The sequence below is a fragment of the Lygodium microphyllum genome, chromosome 22, assembly GCF_053477565.2.
Source record: "Lygodium microphyllum isolate KBCC chromosome 22, Lygodium_microphyllum_v1.1.10, whole genome shotgun sequence".
Lineage (NCBI taxonomy): Eukaryota > Viridiplantae > Streptophyta > Polypodiopsida > Schizaeales > Lygodiaceae > Lygodium > Lygodium microphyllum.
Window position 1 is genome coordinate 137,774,176 of NC_141156.1, and position 27,537 is coordinate 137,801,712.

Consider the following 27,537-nt stretch of genomic DNA (forward strand, 5'->3'; position numbering starts at 1 on the left):
ATCAAAGAGATTGGTCTCCAGTGTTGCAACTTTGACGGCGAAGGGACCTTTGGAATTAGTTTGATAAGGCCTTCTTTCCATGAGGAGGGCATGACCCCCGTTTCCCACACCTGCTGAAACATGGCCACCAATGGCTTCACCAACTGCGTGGCCGAGGTCTGAAAGAATTCATTAGTGAGGCCATCCCAGCCAGGACTTTTATCATTCGACAAGTGCAACAAAACGTCCATAACCTCTTCCTCGCAAATATTCGTCTCCAAAGCGGCTTGCATATCAAGTGGAACCTGCTGGCGGACCAGTTGATAGAAGACCGAACGGGCATGCGTAACCTGGCTAGAAGGCGAGGAAGAGGAACCAAGGAGTTCCATAAAATAGTTTCTGCACATAGTGACAATGGTCTGCGGATCCGTGACCATGCGACCTTCCGAATCCTGGCGTCTGGTCATATTTTCGCGAGCTGGAGACGCATGCAAGGCGCGAAAGAACTTATGAGACTGGCAGGCGCTGTCTTGCATTGTGTCCGTCAAGTTGTGCAGCTTGGCCTGTTGATAGGATTTCAACTGAAACACTTGAATAAGATGGGCCAACCGCCTCTCCAGAGACAGCAGAAAATCATCATCAGGGGAATCCAGAAGCAAGGAACGGACCAACGCCAGTAGGTCTTCTGCTGCATGTCGACGCCGGCGACAAAGCGAGGCATGATGGATCCCATACTGGCGAGCAACTCGCTGCACATTGGAGAGCAGTCGTGCAAATGAAGGCAAGCCCTCCAAGGCGAAGTCCAATAAGAACCTCTCAATCAGCTGCTGCATATAGCCCTGGAAAATTGAATGCTTCAAATAAGAGGAGTTGAAACATAAAGGAAGCCTATCCAGGAATTGCACAAAAGGTGCAATCGAGTGTGCTCGCATCTCAAGCTGGAGGGGGAAATGGTCCGACAACGCATATTGGCGCAAGACCTTCATCTCCAGCATCTCGGGAAGAAAATCATCGCCCTGCATGATATACATTCTGTCCAGTCGCGACCAAGTAGTTGCATATTGTGCGGAATGAAAAGTAAACCCTGAAAAAGAAGGGTGAAGCCACGACCAAAGATCTTGCTTGAGCACGTGCAAAGCAAAGGAATTCCACACCCGGCTTTCCGGCGTATCCATTACCGAATGCCCTGAAGTGGACTGTGAAGTGTCAACACACATATTGAAATCGCCTATCAAGAACCCCCTTCGGCCGAGTGACATGGAGCCTTGCAAAGTGGACCAAAGATCGCGTCGGGATGCGGGATCATTCGGAGCATAAAGGCCCAACAGCCATAAAATCTCTCCTTCAAATAAGACTTCGATCACCAGAAACCGGCCCTGCATATCATTTTTAACAAGGACAGGCTGATATTTCTCATGGACAATCATCAGCACGCCCGAATAGTGCGAAGCATGCGTCCCTGCATAAAACAGACGAAATCCATGACAATCCATCACTTTTCCTGCTTCACCGTGACTTTTGTGCTCAACTGCACACAATACATCCCACTGGTTCTCGTGCAAGACGGTCCACATGGCATGTTGCTTATAGCGAGAGCAAATGCCTCGCACATTCCACGTGGCTATCTTCATGTATTCTCAAAGAAGGAAGTCAGGAACGAGGCACCTGTTGCCTCGATTTCACCTTTTCCGCGAGAGCATCCAGGACACCCTCATCCAGAAAATCAGCCAATACTGCGAAAGAATTCTAGCGACCTGCTTTGGAGGTAGAAGGAAAATCCACTACCTTGGGAGAGGGGCGGGGATAACGCCGATCCCAGGGTGTAATAACATTTCCTTTGGCATCGAACGCCAGCTTGGCAGGTGGGCCTCTGGGGCCGTCGGTATAGGCTCTCCTTGGAGACTGATTGCGGGGGCCCGACGGGGCCGTAGGACGCGCAGCCTGCTGTGAAGTGGCCATGTCTTTCCGGCGCGTATACGTGCGCACGGAATCCTGGGAAGCGGGAGGCCCAGGATCCGGCAGGCCTGCATCCAACTTTTTACCTTTTTTAGGACGTGCCTCAATCCAGTCAGTGCGACCGGAATCCACACTCAAGACCTGTTGTTTGCCTTTATCCATGACATGAGGAGACTGAAGGGCTTCCTGGGGCGTGGCATCAAGCACCATGTCGTCCTTGGGCAGCGCAACCTGCGCATCCTCCGAAGACGTCTGCTTTTCAGGACATTCGGCCATGAAATGCCCCAGTTTTCCACATGAAAAGCAGTGGCCCGCAAAGTTGCCCCATTTTAAGCGAAAATACAAAGGATGCATGCCCGAACAATTGAGGCGAAGCCACGCGGGCCTTTTCCTGGCCGTGTCCCAGAGCATGCATAAACGGTTGCGGTTCATCGCCCTGAGGCTTGGGGGAACCAGCACTGTTCCCACAACTGCCATCGCATCCTTCAACATGGGCCAATAGACCGCCGGACAGTTTTCCACCTCCACCCACACCGGGCATTCGCGTTGAAGCAGACGCTGGAAGTCGGCCATGGGGCGCCATGGCACAACATGAACCAAGCGGCGGTCAAAGAATAGCGGCAACTTGGACAGGAGCTCAACGCGATGCGTTTCTGATTTCAGCAGGACCTCATAAAACCCGCGAGGTCCAAGGAAGATCTCCTCAACCGACTCCCCTTGCAACAGATGGTGCAACCACTGGCGAATGTGCGAAAGCACTGGGATCCTGCCAGTGAAGAAAAGTATAACGGCACGGTCATAGAACACCGAGAAGGATCGCAAGACTGATTTGGGGTCGACCGTGGCTTCCAGCACATCATCCGTTCCCGCAACAGAAAAAGATTCGGTATTATGCTGGACATAATCACCAAGCAGGGTATTGGCGAAGTCCAGCAAATGCTCCCAGTCAATTTCCTGCGAATCCACAGGATCAGAGGCCACTTGCGCATAGGAGTGTTCCGGAGGGCTCATTGGCTCATCAGGCATATGCTTGGAGCGTTTGCCGGCAGGCGGCTGTTCAGAAGTCGGCGGTAACTCCTCCGTGCATGGCACCATATCTTCCGGCTCCTCTGCATCGGAATCAGGGCCAAGGGCTGCCACCGTCCGGTCAAGAAAATCCATATCCAGGCCAGCCATACTGCTGTCTTCACACTCGTCCTGGTAAAGGGCAAGTTAGGTTAGTTGAGGTCGCTCCTGTTTCTGCAAACGGAAGGCGTTCAAACTTCGGGCGTCGACGGGGCCACAGGGCGCTACACGCTGACGCAGGGGAAACGATCACCAGCGGCTCCGGCGGGCAGTCATCAGGCGAGCAGGTGCAGGCTGGCACAGGCGAACAGGGGCGGGACAGGAAGGCAAGCCCGAGGCGTCAACGGCACGATCTGTCAGGACGCGCAGGTCCAGGCGACGGCAGGGGCAGGGGTAGGATATCGGGCGACGTGGCGACGGGACAGCCTGGCGCGTGGACGACGGCTCACACAGTCGACAGGCGGCAAGGCAACGGGGCGCGCAGACCTGCAGGCGACGTGGCGGCGGGTTGCACAGGCGGCGGGCGACGTGGCGACGAGATGCACAGGCGCCAGGCGATGACGACGAGGGCGACGGGATGCACAGGTGACAGGCGTTGAACGTCCGCCGCGCAGGTCTAGCGAAGAGCTCCGTTCTCTCTCCCCGCCATCGCGTTCCTCTCTCTCTCAGCTCTCTCTCTCTCTCTCTCTCTCTCTCTCTCTCTCTCTCTCTCTCTCTCTCTCTCTCTCTCTCTCTTTTTTTCGTAAAAGGTAATTGTATTAATTACGAAAAAGGTACAAGATTACATGATGACATGATTACAAGAGACACGAGGGCCCTAGCCCAACGTGTGGGAAATCCCCGTACTAATGTACTACAAAGGTTACACCCAGCATGGCAACGACCCAGAGGCTATTGCCATATGCCAGGGATTCTCTCTCTCTCTCTCTCTCTCTCTCTCTCTCTCTCTCTCTCTCTCTCTCTCTCTCTCTCTCTCTCTCTCTCTCTCCATTCATTCTTTGTCACGATCATTCGCTTCCACCATAGTTACCTGGAACGGGAACGGGAACGGGAACGGGACCCCCTGGAACGGGGGGAACGTCCAAGGTCGGGGAACAGGAACGGGGGGAACGGCACATGTCTTAAGTGCCCCAAATATGCCCTGCATGACCCAAACTGCCCCAAAGAATGTCCCTCTAATTGCCCCAATACCCGTCAATGCATGAAATTGACCCAAATGTCCCAACATTGACTCGATTACCCCCATAGCTCCAAATTGCCTTGAATTGCCCCAATTATCCCAATTTCCCTTGAAATTAGACAATATAAATGTCAGAGTGCAACGGTGCGGAAGCATAGGACTGAGAGAGAGAACACAGAGAGAGAAGAGAGAGAAAGAGACAGTGGAAGATGAAGATCTGCTGTATAAAGTGTGCTGAATACAAAGATATGCAGATATATACACGGGCGCAGTGCGCTGGACTGCGTGTCTCCACCTCGACGATGCAACCTGCTGTTCACCTCGAAGTCCGCTGCAGTCTACACTGTCTCCCGTCTGAAATCTGTGAACAGCACACCCAAAGACCCTAAAGTAAGAAACATCTGGCTTCGTCCCAAAGTAAGCCTCAAACGGGGTCATCCCTTCCACGGCCGAAGTAGGGGATCGATTAAGGATGTGGACTGTAGTAGCCACAGCCTCGGCCCACAGAACCTGAGGGGTCTGTCGGTGCTCCATCATGGTGCGCGCCATCTCGATCACACTGCGGTTCTTCCGTTCAAGAATGCCATTTTCTTGAGGAGTGTTGGTATTGGCAAACTCCTAGTGAATACCTTTATCTGCACAAAACCGAGCAAACTCATTAGAAACAAATTCACCGCCCTTGTCGGATCGCAAGGTCTTCAACTTCCGGCCCGATCGGTTCTCCTCAAAGAGAAGCCAATCCTTGAAGTGTGAGAAAGCTTCTGACTTTAATGCCAAAAAATAGGCCCATGTCATCCTGCTGTAGTCATCTACGATCAGCATAAAGTACGAGCTCCCACGCAAGGACTCATTCCTCATAGGGCCACATAGATCCGTAGATACAAGCTCCATCGGTAAAGTAGACCGCCGCGAAGCTGTGTGGGAAATGGCATCCCTATGCTGCTTCCCCCGAATGCAGGAGACACATGGCTGCTAGCTCACCACTATATCCGGCAACCCTCGAACAAGCTGTCCTCGTGACACCCTCCGAAGATAATCATAGTTGAGGTGACCAAACCGAGCATGCCATAACTCTGACTGTGACTGAGAGGTAAGAAGAAGAGTAGAGAGGGCGGTGGAAGACTTCAATTTATAAATGCCGTTCTCTTCATATCCGGATGATAGAACCTTCCTCGATCCACGATCAAGGACTCGCACCGTAGTACTGTCAAACTCCACCAAAAGGCCAAGGGAGCAAATCTTATGAACTGACAGGAGATGGTACCCTAAGCCTGGTACATGCAAAACCTCTGAGGTATGGGTACCACCTCGTCCATCTGGAATAAGCTGCATCTTACCCCGACCTGCAATAGATACTGAAGAGCTATCTCCAATAAGAATCTGCCCACGCGAGGGTCGTAACTGGGCAACACCATCTGATGAAGGAGTCATGTGCCGGAAGGCACCACTATCAACGATCCACTCTCGAGCCTGGGGAGCCGTCATCGCAGCATCAGAAGCATTCGGTGAAGCGTCCTCAATGACAGCTAGATGAAGAAATGCAGTTGATGAGGGTGCAGCCACCGCTCCAGAATCCTTTGTGTCCTTCTTGTTGGTGTCCTTCTTGTCTTTGTCAGGGCAATCCTTCTTTCAATGGCCAGTCTTTCCACAAATATGGAATGTGGATTCTTTGTCCTTGTCCTTGTCCTTCTTGGGCTTGTTATCCCCCTTCTTGTTCTTTTGGTCCTTCCTCTTCTTCTGAGAGGCTTGACCTGTCAGCGCCTCCGACTTGGAAGCATTCTGTCCCTTTAACTGTTCCTCTTGGTCCAAGACCATAGGAACCAACTCTTCCCACCGAAGAGTAGACTCTCGCCCCGAAGCAATAAGGGCAGAGTAAAATATACCGAATCGTGGTGGCAACCGGGACAAAAGTGTGATCGCCATGTCTTCGGAGGAAATCGGCTTCCCCGCATTTTGAACCTGCATCTGAAGCTGCCTTAGCTTATTAATGTGCTCCCGCAGCGAAGAAGACTTGTTTACGGACAAGGTCCGCATTTGTACCTCCAAAGAAACCCGCTTCATAAGGGTCATCCCATTGTACATCTGATCAAGCTCCAGCCATATCTCCCGAGCCACCGTCAAGTGCTCGATGTGAGCGATCACGGCTGTAGTACATGATAGAAAAAGAAAGGAACGAATCCTGGCATTCAGTTTATCCCAATGAGACTGAGCCTTGGCCAACTCCGCACGAGCATCGGAAGAGAGTTTGGACTCATCTCTTACCGAGGGCCGGTCGATCTCCTCTTGTACAAGCTCCGCCAAATCATAGGACTCAAGGATGGCCAACATCATGACGCGCCAAATGCGGTAGTTGTCGCCGTCGAGCTTCTGATCTGCAGGAAGAGCCGATAAGACAGGCACCTTCCGGTCCATAATCGACTGGAACTCCAAGTCAATCTCTATAGACATCTTCACCTGTAATGCCTTCACAAACGCAAAAGCAACCCCCTCTGACTGTGAAAACTCAACCTGCTAAGGCTCTTCCACGTCCTGAAACTTCTTCACCCGCCGGAGGCGATGAAAAAGCAAAACCTGCACTTGTAGGCTGAAAACTCAAACTTTCTCCGCGTCAAACAGCAACAAATCCACCACCTAGACTCCTTTCCTGTGTGCCCACTCGCTTCAGCCTTGTTCCAAGGCGCAGCCCTCCTGTCTGCCCTCAAACGCTGAAAACGCAAATTTGTGTCGCGATAGAAACTCCTCTTTAGGTTGATTCTGCGCTCAGCCAGCCCTTTAACACTGCTCTGATACCATGTCAGAGTGCAGCGGTGCGGAAGCGTAGGACTGAGAGAGAGAGAACGCAGAGAGAAGAGAGAAAGAGACAGTGGAAGATGAAGATCTACTGTATAAAGTGTGCTGAATACAAAGATATGCAGATATATACACGGGGGCAGTGTGCTGGACTGCGTGTCTCCACCTCGACGATGCAACCTGCTGTTCACCTCGAAGTCCGCTGCAGTCTGCACGGTATCCTATCTGAAATCTGCGAATAGAGACGGAATCTGCACGTGTCACCGGTCTGTAATCTGCGAGCAAAGAAGTGTAGGAGACTGCTGGAGATGTCGGCTATTTATAGCCAGAAATCTGGGAAAATAGGGCGCCAGAAAACTGCCTGTCGGCTGCATTAAATGCAGCCGACTGCCTGCACAGGTTGGACTGCCACGTGGCAGTCCGACTGTGCAGTCCGATCCGACTGCACACTGCGGCTGCCTGTCCAACTGCATTGGCTGCCACTGCACTGGCTGTGATCTGATCTCTAACAATAAATGGATGAATACCTTGGAATTGAGGATCGGCTGAAATTTGATTCTGATTTGCAAGAGTTAATAATGCATCAAATTTGAACTTTGCATGGACTCCTAATTAGATTGTGGGTTGTCTTGACACTTTGAATCTTCAACCCGAGAGAGAGAGAGAGAGAGAGATTAGTGTGTGCACATTAAACAATGGAGATGGGTGAATATGTGGTAGAAGGACTATGACCCAAGTTTTTTTTTAAAAAACAAGAAAAAACGTCAATTTTCAGTAAACAGGCCTGGAACGGCCGTTCCAAACAGGGAATGGCAGGGGGAACGGCAGGGAACGGTAGGGAACGGCAGGGGGAACGGCAGGGAACGTTCCCTGGCCGTTTCACCTCCTTGGAGGGTTTGGAACGCGTTAGGCCGTTCCTACAGGCCGGAACGGCCGTTCCTACAAGCCGGAACGGCCGTTCCTACAGGCCGGAACGGCCGTTCGCTGCTTCTATGGCTTCCGCATTGCTTCACTTTGACATGGTATCAAAGCATTGAAGGGCTGACGACCTATCTAAAGAGGAGTTTTCAGTGCGACACAAGGCTGCGTTTTCAGCATTCAAGTGCAAACAAGTGGGCTGCGCATCAAAACAAGGTTGAGGCGAGCGTGGACGTGCGAGAAAAGAGAAGATTTGCTGAAGCTGCTGCTGTTTTCCTGCTGTTAGAGAAGGAAGAAGGCTGTGTTTTTTTTGCCTTTAAGTGCAGATTTTACCTTTTCATCGCCTTTGGCGGCTAAAGAAGGTTGTGGACTCGGAGACAAGAGCCCTAGCAGGCTGCGTTTTCACAGTCAAAGGGGGTTTCTTTTGCATTTGTGCAGGCATTGCAGGTGAATACGTCTACAGAGACTGACGTGGAGTTCCAGGCGATCATGGACCGGAAGATGCCTGTCTTACCGGCTCTTCCATTAGATCAAAGGCTTGATGGCTACAATTACAGCATATGGCGTGTGATGATGTTGGCCATATTGAAGTCTTATGATTTGGCAGAGCTTGTGATGGAGGAGATCAAACGGCTCTCAGTGAGATATAGTCCAAACTCTCTTTCAGTGCTCGTGCGGAGTTTCCCAAAGCCCGGTCTCATTGGGACAAACTGAATGCCAGGATTCCTTCTTTTCTTTTTCTATCTTGTACAGTAGCCATGATAGCCCATATAGAGCACTTAACAGTGGCTCGGGATATATGGCTAGAACTTGACCAAATGTACAACCGGATGACCCTTATGAAGAGGATTTCTATAACATATCTAGAAGATTATCTTCTGATGGCGGCCCTCTGTTCGTGAATCAAAATGGCACGAGTGACTCCTTTCTTTCACCACCCAAGCTCGCCTAGAAGATTGTTGGCTCCTCTCCCTAATTCGACTGTCAGTCGTCCACTTCAGGTAAGTCCTACTATTCTTAGACTCACTTACTCTCTAGGCTCCCCTTGACCCCGTTCGGGTGCCCAAGGCCCCCGGACGATCATCCCTCGCGCCTGTCTCCCATAAGTTACATTTATTAATGTAACATTTCCTTCCCCTTAAGAATTGGTTTCGTCCTCGAAAACGATACTTGGAAGGTCCAACTATAAATTGGAAAATCTTTTTCTTAAAGTACTTACTCGCTCCCATGTTGAGCTTTCTTCTGAACAATCTTTCCATTTGACCAAACATTCTTGATAAATAGTATTCCTTGTTCGTCTATTACGAAGATTTAATATTCTTTCTGGTTCATGTGGATTAGATTGGTCATCTAATAGCTCCTCAATGTTATCATTTAAGATTAGATTATCCAAATCACCCAGCTTCTTCCTTAGCTTACTTACATGAAAAACTGGATGTGTTTTACTACCAGCAGGTAGTTGGAGCTTGTAAGCCTGTTCTCTCACCCTTTCAAGTATTGTGAAAGGACCACAATACCTAGGTGAAAGCTTTGGACATCGTCCCGTTTTCATGGTTTTAGTTTGTTCAGGCACCTTAAGATAGACCAATTCTCCTTCTTCAAAGGAGATGTCTCTTCGGTGAGGATCTGCATAAGCTCTAGCTCGATTTTGAGCTTTCTTAATATTTTCTTGAGAAAATTTTAACATACTATTCATATCCTCCAAAAAGTCCTTGGCTGCCTGAACCTTTTCCTTATGCAGTCCCACTGCATGAGGAGCTCTGGGCTGAAACCCATACATTAGCATAAATGGACTATGTCCAGTGGAAGAGTGCTTGGCACTATTATATGCAAACTCTGCTATCGGTAGATACTCTTCTCAATTAGTTTGCCTTTTATTTACATATGCCCTGAGCATATCTTCAAGGATTTGGTTAACCCTTTCAGTTTGCTCATCAGTTTGCGGGTAGTCTGCCGTACTCATGCTAAGTTTAGTATCCAACTTCCTAAATACAATACGCCAAAATTGATTATCAAATTTTCTATCTCGATCAAAAACTATATTTTCCGGAAGGCCATACAATCGGTATATGTTCTCTATGAACAATCTAGCCAATTCTGGTGTTTTAACATCAGCTGAAGTTGGAATAAACCTAGCCATTTTGGTTAACCTATCCACAATCACCCACACAGAGTCATGCCCCCTCTGCGTTCTGGGTAACACAACAATAAAGTCCATGGAGATACTCTCCCATTTTCCCAAAGGAATCTCTAATGGGTGGAGAAGTCCTCACATTTTCAATCTTTCAGCTTTATTAACCTCGCATTTATTACATTTGACCACATAGTCAAGGACGTCCTTATTCATTCCAGGCCAATAGAACTGCCTTTTAATAAGACTATAAGTCTTATTAACTCCTAAATATCCCGCACTAGGGGAATCATGACACTCAAAGAGTATCTGGCGCCTTATTTCTTCATCTTTCGGGACACATACCCTACCCTTGTAGAGTAAATAACCATTATCAATGGTAAAATTCTTCCACTTGAATCTCATTTGAGTAACCCCTGATGCTCCATTTCCTTGATGAACATCCTCAGATATGCCTTCCTCTGTGGAGGCTCTTCCATTTGGATCCCCATTATTTATTGCTTCCCATATGTTGGAATATGCCGGATCAACCTGGCATTTCCCTTTCAAAGATTCAAGTAAATCGGAAGTGAACTGAGTAAAACTCAATTCATTTATGATGGGTATTCTGCTGAGTGCATCAGCCACTATATTGTACTTCCCCTTTCTATACCTTATTTCATAGTCGAACTCTTGAAGGAGTTCGGCCCATCTGGCTTTACACCCTTGTAGATCCGGTTGGTCATTAAGCCACTTAATGCTTTCATGATCCGACAAGCTCAAAAGTTTGCCACCGTATAGATAGTGCCTCCATTTCTTCATTGCATGTACTATTGCATACAGCTCCCTCTCATAAATAGAATAATTCCGTTTTGCACGGTCTAATTTCTTGCTTTCAAAAGCAATTGGTCGACCTTCTTGTAATAAGACCGCGCCTATCACTTTATCACTGGCATCGGCTTCAACCACAAATGGTTTATTGGGATCCACAATTAATAGTACTGGAGCTATAGCAATAGCTACCTTAAGTTTTTGAAAACTTTCATTTTGGTCTGTTCCCCAATTAAAGCTCTTCCCTTTCCCTTTAAGTTGGTCTGTCATTGGAACAGCTATTTTGGCATAATCTCGAATGAATCTACGATAAAATCCAGATAAACCTAGGAAGATCTGCAGCTCTTCCAGGTTTCTTGGAGATGGCCATTCAATAATTGCCCTTATTTTTTCTAGATCCATCTTGATTCCCTCTTTCGAGATAATATGCCCTAAATATTTGACCTGTTGTGCAAAGAATTCACATTTAATTTTCTTCGCATAAAGAGAATGTGTTCTTAACAATTGGAATACTAATCGTAAGTGTTCCAAATGTTCTTCTTTTGATTTACTAAAGATCAAGATATCATCCAAGAAGACTACTACAAAGTGTCCTAGATAGGGCCATAACACACTATTCATCAACTTCATAAAAATAGCTAGTGCATTAGTGAGACCAAAAGGCATCACCAAAAAATCATAATGCCCATATCTAGTATGAAATGCTGTCTTAGGAACATCCTGTGCCTTAATTCTTACTTGGTGATAGTCTGATCTTAAGTCTATCTTTGTAAAGAATTTTGCCCCTTGTAATTGATCAAAAAGATCTTCCATTCTAGGCATAGGAAATTTATTCTTCACCGTTATCTTATTAAGTGCTCTATAATCAACACAAAGTCACATAGAACCATCTTTTTTCTTTACCAATAAAATTGGGGAAGCCCAAGGTGAATTGCTGGGTTGTATAAACCCTTTATCAAGGTAATCCTTAATTTGTCTTTCAACTTCTTGGTGCTGTGTTTCACTTAACTTATAAGGTGGTTTAGAAATAGGGTGTGTATCCCTATCTGTATCAATTGGGTGATTTAGATCACCCCTATCTGGTGGAAGGCCACTTGGTAAATCAGAAGGAAATATATCTTTAAATTCATCTAACAAACCACTTAATTCATTACTTACATTCAACTCACAAACATAAGAAAATTGTTGCTTTATATTATAGAAAGTAAAAGTATTTTGTACAGGAAGGGACCATAACATATATACCTCACAAGCTTCCTTCTTTATCAGCTTCTGGACTTCAGTGGAACACAACAAAGGGTTATCAGATACTTCATGTTCACCTTGAATCACAAAAGTCTTACCATTCCTTTCGAATTCTAGTGTATTATGATGATAACTACATTTTAAGGATGGTTTTAATCCCCATAGCCACTCCCTCCCTAAAGCAATATCGGCTCTTTCCATATTCATTATTTGGAAATCAAGTTTATCTTTATATCCTTGGATCTCAATTTCCAAATTGGATACCATTGTATATATTTTATTATCCTGACTTGCATCATACGAACGACATATTGATGCCCACTCTTTTGTTGGGGAAGTTTCAATTTTTTGACAAGTGCATAATTTATGAAATTGTGGGTAGCAGAGTCATCAATCATGACTCTAACCCTCTTTCCAGCTATCAATCCATGCACTCTAACTAAATCATGTGGCCCAAAGGTAGGCTGCCACATAGAAATTGACATACAACACCTGTGTTTTACATCCTTGTGCATGACCTCTAAAGATTTATACTTTTCATGCCCCTTTAATTCCAAGGTCTGCACTACATGGATTTGTTTTTCTTTTGCCTTGCCCTTGTCCTTATCCTTTCCTTTATCTCCCTTCTTTTTCCTTTGAGGGCAATTCCAGGCAACATGGTTAGGGAATAGGTAATTGAAACACAACCTTTCTTTTTTGGCCTTATCAAAGTCATCTTGACTTAACTTTGGCCTTACATATTGTTTCTTTTCAAAGGGTTGTTTCTTGCCCTTAAGAAATGGCATTTTCCTTTTAAATTTGCCTACAAATTTTGAGGTCTCAAATTCCTTAGTCTTGGGCTCCGTATCAATGAGACTAGTGAGTGTACTTGGACGCGTACTATCTTCATTGATTAATGCAAATTTAATTGCCTCTTCAAGCGTCTTAGGTGAACTCCTTTTCACTTCCTTTTTACAGGCCTTATCTAGCCCCCTAATGAATCCTCTTGTCTTTTGAAATTCATCTATTCCTTCCAATTTGAGGATTATCTCACGATACTCCTCCAGATACGTCAGCAAGGGTCTTCCCTTTTGTCTGACATAATCCCAATCTTCCCAATTTCTTTCCATTTCATTTTCAGGAAGGAATTCTTTTAAAAAGACTGATTCAAATTGAGCCCAAGTTTTAGGTATTTTATTTGCATCCTTTAAAGTTCGCCACCATTTATATGCCTTTGGCCCCAAAGTTAAACTGGCCTCCAGCACTTGGAGATGTAGTGGAGTATTTTTAAGTTTGTGGAAATCCTCCCATTTTTTGGAAAAATTAAAGATAGTGTCTTTTTCCTCCCCGTGAAACTGAGGGGGTTTCATATCTTTTAACGTTGGGTTATCCCTTAACTTTTTGTGGGGTTCTCTAGGATCTCGCATACTCACATCTAAATCTTTCGATGAAGATGGAATATCCGAGGTTTCTACCTTATTTTTATCCCTTTCTAGTAATAAGGCTAATTGAGATTTTATTTCTGTGAGTATTTGAGTTAGAAACTCCATTTGAATCCCCTGTGCTTACACACGAGCAATTAGATCATCAAATTGTTCTTGTGTGGCAAAAAATTCTTCCCATTGTTCTTCTTGTATTTCCGTTTCATGGGGATCTACCATAGGGTGGTCTCCGAAACTAGAGCCTTCGATTACCCTCTCTCTCTCTTTCCCCTCCATCAATACATTGGAATTGGAAAGCAAATATAAGAAATTTGCGTACAAAGTTGAGGTACTTCCCTGATTACAAAAATAAAACAGAAGTCAATGATCTTTGTAAGGTAGAGATGGCGCGAAGAACGGAGCAGCTGGGAACACGGCTTGTCGACAGGAGCGCTGGGTATGGGTGTAATTAATCACCCCCGTCAAGTTGCGTGGGAACACAGGCTGTGACCAAAAATATTAAAGTGGGACTTAGTCCCACCATAATCGCCAGCACGAACGTTGACGATTAGTGTGACCTGGTTTGCACCCGTTCGCCGTGGTCGCCATCGCTAACACAAAGAACGACGACTGACATGTCCCGCGGCTGCCATTCTCGTGAAACGACTACTTGACATGACCCGACGGCTCTTCGTGAAAACGGGACCCGATGGCTCTTCGTGAAGACGGGACCCAACGGCTCTGATACCAATACAACGTATCTGGAAGATTATCTTCTGACGACGGCCCTCTGTTCATGAATCAAAATGGCACGAGTGACTTCTTTCTTTCACCACCCAACCTCGCCTAGAAGATTGCTAGCTCCTCTCCCAAATTCGACTACCAGCCATCCACTTCAGGTGAGTCCTACTATTCTTAGACTCACTTACTCTCTAGGCTCCCCTTGACCCCGTTCGGGTGCCCAAGGCCCCCGAACGGTCGTCCCTCGCACCTGTCTCCCATAAGTTACATTTATGAATGTAACAGTTTCTTTGGAGGTGCAGATACAGACATTGTCCGTGAATAAGTCTTCTTCGCTTCGGGAACACATCAACAAGCTTTGGCAACTTCAGATGCAGGTTCAAAATGTGGAAAAGCTCATTTCCTTCGAAGACATGGCGATCACGTTATTGTCCCAGTTGCCGCCACAATTCAATACTTTTTATTCCGCTCTTATTGCTTCGAGGTGGGAGTCAACTCTTCGTTGGGAAGAGTTAGTTCCTATGGTCTTGGACCAAGAGAAACAATTGAAGAAACAAAATGCTTCCAAATCGGAGGCATTGGTTGGTCAAGCCTCTCATAAGATCAAAGAAGGAGAAAGATAAAGAATCGACATGCCATATTTGTGGTAAGACTAGCCACTGGAAGAAGGATTGCCCCGACAAGGACAAGAAGAACACCAAGAAGAAGGACACAAAGGATTCTGGTGCAGTGGCTACACCCTCATCAGCTGCTTTTCTATACTTAGAGATCATTGAGGACCCTACATCGAAGACTTCTAATGATGCAATAATAGCTCCCCAAGCTCAAGAGTGGATCGTGGACAGTGGTACCTCACGGCACATGACTCCTTCGACAGTAGGTGTTGCTCATTTGCAACCCTCGCCTAGGCGGATTCTCATAGGAGAAAACTCTTCTGTGTTTATTGCTGCATGGGGTGAGATACAGTTGATTCCAAATGGACGTGGTGGTACCCACACTTCCGAGGTGTTGCATGTGCTACGTTTAGGGTATCATTTGCTTTCGGTCCATAAGATTTGTTCTCTTGGCCTCTAGGTGGAGTTTGACAGTGATGTTCGAGTTCTTGATCGTGGATCGAGGAAGGTTCTCTCTTTAGGGTATAAGGAGAATGGCATCTACAAATTGAAGACTTCTTCCGCTCTTACCTCTCTTCTTCTTACCTCTCAAACACCATCCGCCGAGCTACAGCATACTCAGTTTGGCCACCCAAACTATGAGTATCTTCAAAAAAGGCGTCGCGAGGATCGCTTGAGGCCGGACATAGTGGTGAGCTAGCAGCCATGTGTCTCCTGCATTTGTAGGAAGCAGCATAGGGATGCGATTCCCAACAAAGCTTCGAGGCGGTCTACTTCACCTATGGAGCTTGTATCTATGGATATTTGTGGCCCGATAAGGAATGAGTCCTTGAAGGGGAGCTTGTACTTCATGTTGATCATAGATGATTACAGCAGGATGACATGGGTCTACTTCTTAATGCTAAAGTCGAAGGTTTTCTCCCACTTCAAGGATTGGCTTATCTTCGAGGAGAACCGATCGGGCCGACGCTTAAAGACCTTGTGATCAAACAAGGGTGGTGAATTTGTTTCTAATAAGTTTGCTCGTTTTTTTGCAGATAAAGGCATTCACCAGGAGTTTGCTAATACCAAGGCTCTTCGAGAATGGCATTTTGGAGCGAAAGAACCGAAGTGTGATCGAGATGGCACACACCATGATGGAGCACTGATAAACACCTCAGTTTCCGTGGGCCGAGGCGGTGGCTATGGTAGTCCATATCCTAAATCAATCTCCCACTTCGGCCATTGACAGGATGACACCTTTTGAGACTTACTTTGGGACTAAGCCTGATGTCTCTTATTTCCGGATTTTTGGGTGTGACGCCTATGTGCACATCCCGAAGACGCAACGTAACAAGTTCGAGTCGGCTTTGCGACGACAGATCTTTGTTGGCTATAGCTCCCAATCCCAAGGTTATCGCTTGTATGATCCCGTAAAGCGAGCTGTCTGCACAAGCCGAGATGTGCGGTTCGTGGAAGCTCCAACCACAGAGGGGGTTGAGAAGCACCCCGTACTTGGAGACCCAAGGGAGAGTTGGGCTCCTGCGACAGTTCTTTGGAGCCAGAGCCTCTTGATAAAGATTCTTCTTCAAATTCTAAGTCTTCTCTTCCACCGGCCACCCCAATGGAGATCCCGCTGATGGATGTACCCGAGTCTTCAGTGGATGGAGAGCCGAGGAGAGATCCGGCCTCCTCCTCTCGTTGGGCCCGTGACACCCTCCGAGATTCAGGGATCGAGGGGGTCCCTGAGGAGTGGGAACTGCAGGATGAACCGTGGAGGTCACGGAGGCACCAAGCACATACTATGGAGCTTGTTTGCTCTAACTACTGTTTGATGTCCTGTGTTATGCAGGATAGAGAGCCTACATCAATGAAGGAGGCTTTACAGTCTAATCATTAGCGGGCAGCGATGGAAGCTGAGTTGGAGGCTATTGAGCGGAATGGCACTTGGTTCCTTGTGCCTCGTTCCTCTCATAAGAAGGTGATTGATGTCAAATGGATCTTCAAGACCCAGTACCAGAGTGATGGCTGAGGGTGGTCGTGTCTTGTTTGTTTTGTATGTTGATGACTTGATTATTGCAGTTGCTCATACCCAAAAGGTCGCAAAGACGAAGGCAACCCTACACCAGAAGTTCGAGATGATAGATTTAGGACTTCTCCATTTCTTTTTGGGCCATGAGATTTATTTGTCTCAGAGGGGGATTTTCATCTCTCAGCAAAGATATGTACAAGAGCTCTTGGTGACTTTTGAGATGGAGGATTGTCAGTCCATTTCTACTCCTATGGATCCAAATTGGAAGGCCACTTCACACGCAAATTCTCCTTTGGCAGATGCTACTCGCTACCATCAACTGATTGGATCATTGATTTGGCTCCTTAACACACGGGTTGATGTATGTTTTGTTATAGGTTTCTTGGTTGGATTCATGAGTTCGCCTCAGCAAGTGCATTGGCAGGCTACTCAAAGGATCCTACGGTATCCGAGGGAAACCTCAGACTTAGGGATTCATTATCCAATAGGTACAGGTGCTTCTGATCTTATTCTTGCACGTTGGAGTGATTCAGATTGGGCTGGCGATGTGGATCACAGGCAGTCTACTACATGTTATCGTTTTACCTTGGGTGCTGGTGCTATCTCTTGGAGTAGCAAGAAGCAACCCACGGTAGCCATATCTTCAACTGAGGCAAAGTATCGGGCTGCGTCTTCTACCACATGTGAGATAGTATGGCTTCGGCAGTTGTTGGAGGAGCATGGCTATCCCTAGACTCGTCCTACTATCTGGCTTTACGGATAGACTATACTGGTCATGCGGACTGCAGAAAATCCACTTCTAGGTATGTGTTTACCTTCACAGGAGTAGTCTCTTGGATCTCCAGGCTACAAAAGTGTGTTGTATCGTCTACTACAGAGGCAAAGTATGTGGCTGCCACTGAGGCATGCAAAGAGGCTTTATGGCTTACGCATCTGGTGGGTACAGAGTTACCTGTTCTCCATTGTGATAGTCAGAGTGCTATCATGCTAGCACGGAATCCTGTCCTTCATGCAAAGACGAAGCACATACAGATGAAGTATCACTTTATTAGAGATGTACTTGACAGCAAGAGCATTGAGCTTGTCAAAGTGCATACATATGATAATCCTACAGATCTTCTCACGAAAGGTCTTCCAACAAAGTGGTTTGCTCATTGCCGACAGATGATGGGAGTTGGATAGGTATATGTATTTCAGCTTTGTACATACCTAGACTTAGCCGATTCTTTTCTCCTCTTAAGGCACATTGCCTTTAGGTGGGAGGTGGTTGGGAATAAAGAGCCATCGTGCCTTTTATATGTGCACAGGTGTGAACATACCCTTAGCACATTTGTACTTTCATATATATCTATCTAAAACCTAAAGAGGTACACTCGTCATTGTACCAAATATCCATTGTGTTGTGCTCACTCTCCTTTCTACGCACTGCTCTCTCTACTCCCTGTGTATGTGTTATCTATCACGTTCAGTCTCAGCTCCGCATCAAGCTCCAATACCCACAACCTAACTTTACCTTCTCTAATGAACAGGGTCTTTAGCTCTTTGAGCTCTTGCACTCTAATACCATGTCAAAAATAACAGGTATGCTCTAATACCATGTCATAATAAGCGGCAGTGCAAAGAGACAATAGGGTTTGCAAGGAGTAACACAGTGTGTACGACAAACATTGAGAGAGAAGAGAAACTCAGAAACACAAGAACATGGTGATGATGCGCCGAATCATGCTATGAGAAGAAAAGTTGATACAGCGGAGCCGAAGATCAAAAGATAACTACACTATCCTATCTGAATCAGGTGGCAACACTTGTGGAAAATTTGCACAATGAAGAAAGCGAAACACAATCCTCCGAGCAGTGGGCTATCGAAATAATCACTAGAAGGTGAAAGACAACTATCGAGGGAGCGAACCGCAATCCTCTGATGCCATCGGAGATGTGGAAGATGATTATCAAACAACTGTCGAGGGAGTGACCCGTAGTCCTCTAATGCCCAAGAGTGACCTGGGTAACAAAACGCAAAGTATTGGAGCTATCAAACGCAAGGAGAGCAGCCCAAATGCTGACGCCAGGTGGATATGATAACGCTAGATGATGGAGAATAAGCCAAGCTGCAAAAACGCAAGCCCCAGCAACCTTTGTAACAAGCGAGTGTGTTGGGTAGTGGAGGAGAAGCAAAGCTGCAAAAACGCAAGTCCCAGCAGCCCTTGTGCTAGACGAGTGGCGCTAAGTGTTGGAGGAGAAGCCAAGCTGCAAAAACGTAAGTCCCAACAGCCCCTATGAGTGATGAAATCATGCTCGGTGATATAGACTATCGCCAAAGGCTAGGATGTTGATGCCAAGCTAAAGATGATAACACCGGGCAAGGAGAAAATCTCCACACTGAAAAACACAAGTGAAGGTGGAGCCTAATGGAAAAGAGTGCTAATGCCAAGCTAATGATGGTGACGATAGGTGGAAGATGCTCCAAACGCAAAGCCTGACATTGGAACAATGCACCTAAAGCAAAAGAAGAAGGGTAAAGACAACCACGAGCTACAAACCGCAATGTCCTCCTGAAGGAATGTAAGGGCAGTGGAAGGGGCTAGTGAGAGAAGGGAAGAGTGTCTGATGACAGAGGAAGAGGCGTGAAGAATGACTGAAGAGTGGTGACAGGGTGAAGAATGAATGGACTACCTATTTGCAGGCATAAGCTGTCTAGGGTGACACACCACTGTGTGGACGCCCACTAAAAAAGTAACCAAACTGTGGACACCAGCCTTTTTGGGGGCTATTAATACAAAACCCTAAAATGAAGTGTGTGAATTGAAGAAGTGGTTTCTCAACACCTTCGTCTTCGTCAAAGTTATACCGGTGTGTATTAAAGTTATACGTGTGTAAACACACCCTTATTTGTACCCTAATATATTAATACATCTTTTATTCTTTGTATACCCCTACAAGTTACATTTTGGCCCAATTTGTTTATGCTATCATCATCTGCAATGTCACTCTATGTTTTCAGCACTTCTCTTCATTAGCCTCTGCTTAGACTGGTGATTAGAGCACTTAGGATCCATCTCCAATAGAGTACTGACTAATAATAACTTTGTCATGGAAGTTAATCACTACATGTACACAACACCACCAAGGCATACCAATCAATACATCACAACCCTCTATTGGTGCAATAACGAACTCTTCACTGTCCACATAGCTCTAAATGTATAAACACAGCTTCCTAATCAAAGACATGACAAGCTCTACATGGCCCTTGCATGCAATACCAATTTCTACCATGGGTCCCATCTCATCCTCTGTTATGCCTAGATGGGCTACCATGTCTATGGAGTTAAAATTGGCTTTTGCTCCAGTATCAAAGAAAATCAATGCATGCTGATCTCTGATTTTCTCCATGCTCTAGAAGCTTGTTAGCATCATCATTGGACCGATCACTAACTACATCAGGCACCAAACCAACTAATATTTTGGACTCTTACCCTTTGCATCCTCTTTGTTTTCAACCTTTTCTCCTTGCTATCTATTTGGACAACTCTCTCCTGCTGTTGTCATCAATTCTTTGCACTAGGCAAAGCTTTTCCATATCCTTCCTTCTCGGTTTTGCCTCTTTTCAAGCCTATTTGCAAATTTTCCATTGTTGTCAACCTTAAAAGTCTGCTTTCTGTGATTTTTTGCCATCACCCTGAAAGCCTAAAGTCTTTCCATAAAACAAAGCATCAACTGTATTTGTTGTCTCAACGAGTTGTGATGTCACGAGGACATGAACTTTTTATCAAATGTGCTCATGCGGCTGGCACATGTGAGGTGCAAGTTAATTATTTCACACTATGGGACCTAGGACCCCAAAATATTAGTTAGTGCCAAAGGCAAAAGTTTTAATAAGTTATATCTAGCATCTATCAAGTGATAGCCGGTATTGAATTTCGGCCTAGACCAATTTATTGGCCTCTAATATCAGTGGTGATATTAAAGACTAGGCATTAATTTATCAATTAATGCCGGTCTAAGGACTAATAACTGCTTAGGGATACTTGGAAGACATGTCAAAGTGCAGCGATGCGGAAGCATAGAACAAAGACTGAGAGAGAGTGAACACAGAGAGAAGATAGAGAGAGAGAGAGAGAAAATGAGATAGTGTAAACGTAGAAAATCTGCGGTGTAGTATGCTGTATAAGAGTGCAGAAATACACAAGGGGGCAGAGGAAATATCTGCGTATGTCTCCGACTTGATGACCTCGATCTCCGTCAGCCCAAGCACAGTCTGTCTCAGCCAACAAATCTCAAGATCAGAATCTGAAATCACTAAATAATGTACGAACAATGTGCTGAAGGACTGCTATATAAAGCAGAAATAAAAGGCATAAAATAAACAAGTCGGCCGCATTAAGTGCAACCGACTGCAATAAAATAATGCCAAAAAAATTGTTCGACTGCACTGCAGGCTGCCACGTGGCACCTGTGCAGTCTACTGATGTGGCTGGCTACTGACGTGGCACTATACTCTATCTGGCTGACGTGGCTCTATAATCTGTCTATTGTACCAAACCCTAACTGTGCAGAAACCCTAACACACCCTATCCAGGGGATGACTCAAATGCTAACAAGACAAACTAGCCTAGCCAATTTAATTATTGACTGGTGAAATTATTTTTTGGGTACTAAAGTATTAAATTACTATTTTAAAAAGTAATTTAATAAGCTGAAAAATGGGATTAGAAGGTTGTCGGGTCCTTCTAGGTCTCTTGAAGCTGATAACTTGGCATGAGGAAAAGAAATTTGATGACCGATTTAAAGATCAACTAATAACAGCAGTTAAAATGTTTGTGCAATTGGCAAATGATCCTTAGTTCATACGCTTTTTGAACACCTTAAAGGACGGCAACAAAGGCAAGAGAGAAAATCATCTTCAAGAGCTTCGAGATACCAAAATGCATCGAGGATGAGCCAGTACAGCAACATGATATTCCAAATGTGGGTAGTGAGCATAAGCAAATGATGCCAATAGAGCAATTGATGCATATGCAAGGCAGCCTTAAAAGTGCCAATCTAATGCTTTTTGGACAACAAGGTATACATGCAATGATGAGGCAACTAGGATACTTTGGTGGTGATACTAGTTTCCATGCTATGGTGGGTCCAAGACCGCATACAAGCATATATGGCACAACTCCTTACAATATGCACCAACCAATGCTTGGTGTGCAAGCCCAATGTATCAGGCATGGCTAGTAATATGCATAACCCCATGTATAGCAATGTTGGCATGATGCTGGGGCACAAAGTGGCAAGTTTGGCAATACATATATGCAGCCCATTGTGTTTGGAACTCATAGTATTAATATTGGTCATGCAAATGCTTCATATAGTGATAGTCATGAGGAAAAATGCAGCTAGTAATGCCTGCATGAGGAAAATGCAACTAGCAAAGCATGCAATGTATGGCAAAATGTATCTTGGTATGACTAGTAGTATGCAAATTCCCATGCACAGTCACATTGTAATGGTCCAAAGTATGCAAATAAGAATGTTCCTAATGCATCTAGTGCTCCTAGCATGTCATGTACACACAAGGGGCTAGTCAATGGAATGCAATGTTGCATATTAGTTAAGATGGATTTGCAACAATGCTAAAATATAAAGCATCGCAATGCTTAAGAGGGAAAAAAAAACCTAGAACCTAGTGGAGATTTTAAGACAAGTAAAGTTGAGGTAAAGTTTCCATGTGCTTCTTGATGAAGCTTCAGCATTGTTTCACCTATGAGAGAATGCAACTGAATGGAGGATGACCTACCTAATTATCCTTAATGATGAACTTTACCTTGATGTGTTTCAGTTAGAGCCAATTTTGGATCGAGCTCTTTCAAGCTCAATAGAGGATAGGATGTCACTCTCCGACACTAGGGACTCTGTACTTTCTTACATTTATTTATAGTTTTCATTCACTTCAGAGTTGTTATTTTTCTCTCTCCTCTTGTTTGTGTTTGTTTCTATGTGTGAGTTTTGAGTTTTGCTTTTAGGGTTTGGAATTTTGCATGTCTATGTCTATATCATTGTGTTTCTGTCGTGATTGTACATCTTGTGTTTCCTCGGTGCAAACCCTAGCAACTAGTCCACAGTTTTCTTCACAAACCCTCCCCTTCCTTCCAAGATATCGATTGGCACCCTTCATCTTCGACTCCTCCCCCTCCATCCCCTCCTCCCTTCAGCTCCCCTTCCACCCTTGATGGATCTTATTTCTTCTTCATTGAGTATCCCCACTTCTTCCCCATCCCCTCATGTGTCTTCTAGGGGTGTTGAGCCATCCGAGGGGAAGCCCTCTTCTTCTAATAAGGAGATATGCCTTTACCCAGTGAGGGGAAGTTCCTATCCCACACAAGTGCATTGCAAGTACTAATGGCCTCACGGTCTCTATCACAATAGGATGAGCCCATTGTTATTCCTCAATGGTATAGACAGCTTATACAGGATGTGGATGTTTCTCATTTTCTTGCCACACCAACATGCCTACGTACATCAACCAAGATACAAGCTCAACAAGGTAGTTCACTCTATGTGAACTATCCCCGTATGTCTCATATTTTACAAGATCGTGAGCTTGCCACTATTGATGAGGCTCTTGCACAAGATGTGTGGTGCCGTGCTATGCAAGAGAAGCTTGATTCCATCGAGCATAATTAGACTTGATTGTTGGTTCTGTATCCACAAAAGCGAAAGTTGAAAGGTGTGAAGTGGGATTGTAAGACCAAATATCTCATTGGAAGCACCTTGGACAAGCACAAAGCTAGGCTTCTTACCAAGGAATTTGCATAGAGAGCAAGTTTGGACTATTTCAAGACACCTGTACCTACAACCCGTATGTCTATTGTTCTAGTTGTTTTGGCTCTTGCAACCATCACCATTGGCTGGTTTACATGATGGATGTCAAGTCTACCTTCTTGAACAACATACTCGAGGAGGAGATTTATGTTGATCGGCCTCTTGGTTTTCATGTAAGGAAGAAGAATCATGTCTATTGATTGCAAAAGGCCTTCTATGGCCTGAAACAAGCTCCTAGGTCTTTGTATCAACGGATTGATTGGTCTTTCTACAAAGTGGCTTCCATTGTTCCAATCATAACCCTAATCGTTATTCCAAGGTCAAGGGTGACGCATATACTTTGGTCACCTTATATTATGGATGACTTGATTATTACAAGGAGTGACTCACAACAAGTGGTTGGACACCAGAGATTTTGCGATAGGAGTTTTACATGACAAAGCTTAGGATCCTACACTTCTTCCTTAGTCTTGTGATTTATCACTTGATACAGGGAATTTTTCTTTCCCAGCATAGGTATATCTCCGAGCATTTTTCAAAGTTTGGTATGGCTGATTGTAAGCCCATTTCATGTCCCATGGACCCTGCGCCCAAGATTACCCACACAATCCCCCTAGAAGATGGAGTTCAACCATTGGCAAATCCACGAGAACACCAAAATCCTAGCAGCAAAGAAAAGGATGGCTCCTTTTTCATAGAAGACTAAAAAAAATATAGTACAATCTTGGTATCCACGGTAGCATTTAAAACATTCTCTTTGTCTTGGTCTGGAAAGAATTCCCAGTTATGTTGAACATGTTCACCCAACAACATATTGGCAAATTCCAAAAGATGTTCCTAGTCTAGCTCCTGAAATCCTAAGTGACTGAGGTAACCTGCACACAAGAACGAGCACGATGCTCTAACTATGAAAGGGCTCAGGCACATAGGCAAGAGTAATGTATATGAACATAATAGGAAAAAAATAGAATTATGAAGCAAACAAAGTCTCTCCAAGGAACAAAGGTATGGATAGCAAACAAGCTAATGCCACTCCAACTAAAGAATCAACCAGCACAACTAGCTAAAATCACAAAGGCAAAGAAGAACAGCAAGTGGGCAATGTACAGAGGAGGAAAAGCCCAATAAATGAATCTATGAGAGATTACAGTTGTATGCTATACACATGTAACAATGTTTGCTATATGATTTATGACTGTTTTATCCCATTTTTGTTTTCTTTTTTCCTATATGGCAAGATACCCAAAGCAATCCTAGTCTCAGTCTACATCTAGGATGAGCATTGAGGAGACTCCGACAAAGCCATAGCTTGCACCTACGCGAGGGACACCAATTGATCAAGCAGTCTAGCTTGGCTAATCCAAACATCCTAGACCCTAACACAAGCATCAACGACACATGCATATGAGGATATAGGATATCATTGCTCAGCCCCACATACCTCCATGATATTACTAGTCTTGGTCCATGTACATTAGGCTTTACCACTCCTGATTGTATCAAATAGGGATTTTTGTTAGTTGTTAGCTTTGTAGTTTTTAGCTGTCTTTTACTATTGATATACATTTACTGTTCATTTTCAGACAGTTGTATCATCATACATGGCTGTAACTCATGATCTCATAGGTCACTTTGGCCTTTTGCAGACATTAATAAATCATTTCATTTCATCTCTCTCTCTCTCTCTCTCTCTCTCTCTCTCTCTCTCTCTCTCTCTCTCTCTCTCTCTCTATATATATATATATATTAGACACACACCTCAAACTTGTGTGTCCATCTCCAAAGCCTGGCCTTGCCTTTGATGGTGACCACAGCATTTAATGTCATCTCCCGCTTCCTAATATCCAATATCAAGTCCTTAACATGATTTGTCATCTCAAGACCATCCAATTTTGCAGGTACCTCCAAAACTTCCTGGCTGTTTGCATCTTGGCTTCCTGGCTCGATCTGGTAGTCAACATTTCAAAATCACACAACCTATGCTGAGTCAGTCAAGGGAATAAATGAATGACAGTGAACTTGCAGCTTCTACTTGAATCACATAAGAACTATTATTTGGTGCACAATGTAACTTTTTATATTCTAAGACAACCTCACAAGATAAGAGGATCATAAAGAGAAAAAACAGTGCAATCAATAAGAAATTTCTATACACAAGTCTTCAACCAGGATACCAAAATGCAATGGTGATGTCCTTACATAAGCTTTGATCCATATAATAACCAATATGCCAAAGGCTCAGAATGCACACACAACATGCAAGCTCATGGATAGCCTGGGTGTGTTGAATATGTATCTGCAGTACTGCATGCCCTGCTCTAATGGCAGGTGGTAGTGATGAGTCTATCGGATCAAAGCTGGCTTGCCCTGTTATTTATAAGGGACAAAACCAGTGTTGCACTGTCCCAGTGTGGCGAGAGAGACGAGCAGGTATAGAAATCCCTGAATCGCTGTTCATCAGACCCACAATACCGCAATGGCAGGGGTGGTAGTGATGAGCTTATCGGTTAAAAGCCGGCTTACCCTATCATTGTTGAGGGACACAACAGTGTTGCACCACCCAGTGTGGCTGGAGACATAGACACGTACAGAAATCCCTGGATGGTTGTTTTTCCTTGCAAGTGCTTGTCTGTGCGTGTGTCACCTATCACTCCTTAGGTCCTAGTAGGCCATTGGGCAGCCCACAAGCACCCTTTGTTCGATGCCTTGGCCTCTCTGGGGTGGCCTTTTGCAGCCAGCGATGTACCGTTTTCGAGTGGCAATGTGTATGAAAGCAAGGCCATGACCAACCATGTTCCTGTTTTGAAGAGGGAGGAAATGCGAGAATGCATTGTTCTGTTTTTATTAAGAATACACTGTCCCTGTGTTTGAGAGTACATTTTGCGAGATGAAATGTCAAAGGGAGGTCTGGATGGTACCTTGGCCTGGCCAAGGAGGTCTCCGCGGTAGAAGATGTCCATGACCGTGCTAGTGTACTCGATGGGGAGCACATTAGGGTTGATGACCTTGATGCAGAGGATGAGCTCGGCGTCGACGACGGCGAGGAGCAAGGGAGAGTCGGTGCAGAAGCGGAGCTTGAAGCCGCGGAAATGGATGGAGACGACCTCGAAGATGGGGTCGCGGGGCCGGATGCGGAACAAGGCGATGGCGGCGAGCGTGCAGGACAGCAGGACTGTGCCTGCTTGAGGCGGCGGCCCAGAGCGCGAGCGAAGCCGAGAGGGAGGAGGGGGAGGAGGAGGGGCAGGAGGGGGAGGGGGAGGCGACGCCATCAATTTTAATTATTATTTTTAGAAATTATGAGGATATTTGAGGATGATGCTTTAGGGAAGCACAACCAAGGGTTTGAATTCACACACCCACAATACTCAACCCACACTCAAATCCCTAGGCCACGACCGGTCGCTGTGAATATTGCTTATCGAAATCATCCTACATTTGAATGCAAACAAGAAGATTTTAACCTCATGGGCTTGCTGATTGCCAAGATACTTTAATGACAGAGTTCAAGGCTTACTAATGATGAATACCAAATAATAATATGGTATTTGTTAGATTAAGGTTGTAAGCTGAAGGAAACTCGAGGAGGAGGAGGAGGTGAGGCTATCAATCATACTTAATTTATGAAATCCTAATTATTAAGGTAGATGAAGCTTATGGATATCATCATTAAAGCCTCCAAAGCTAAAGCAATAAGATTTAGTTTAAGACATCATGACATTTATGGTGGATGAAATATAAGAAATCGTGATCTTTATGGTGGACGATGCTTATTGATATCATCAAACATTTGAAAATGCAACAAGGAGATTTTAATCAGAAGGGCCTGCCAAGACAAATCAATGATAATTAATTTAGGAAATTACGATGATTATGGTGGACGTTGA

The 27,537-nt window shown here is 45.1% G+C and overlaps 1 protein-coding gene across 3 annotated transcripts in view; it reads right to left on the reverse strand.

Annotated features, from left to right (window-relative positions):
• The window catches only part of LOC148017671 (uncharacterized), a 40,325-nt gene extending 13,283 nt beyond the window's left edge, over positions 1-27,042 (reverse strand). Inside the window, exons 1-2 of one of the 3 annotated variants that reach the window (XM_087662573.1) lie at positions 26,572-27,042; positions 25,412-25,600 (exon numbers count right to left, since the gene is read on the reverse strand). In XM_087662573.1, coding sequence (XP_087518699.1) covers positions 25,412-25,600; positions 26,572-26,922 — 540 coding nt within the window. In that variant the 5' untranslated portion in view covers positions 26,923-27,042. The remainder of the gene's footprint in view (positions 1-25,411; positions 25,601-26,571) is intronic. The other 2 variants (XM_087662575.1, XM_087662574.1) reach the window with 2 other exon arrangements.
• Between the last annotated feature and the right edge of the window lie 495 nt (positions 27,043-27,537).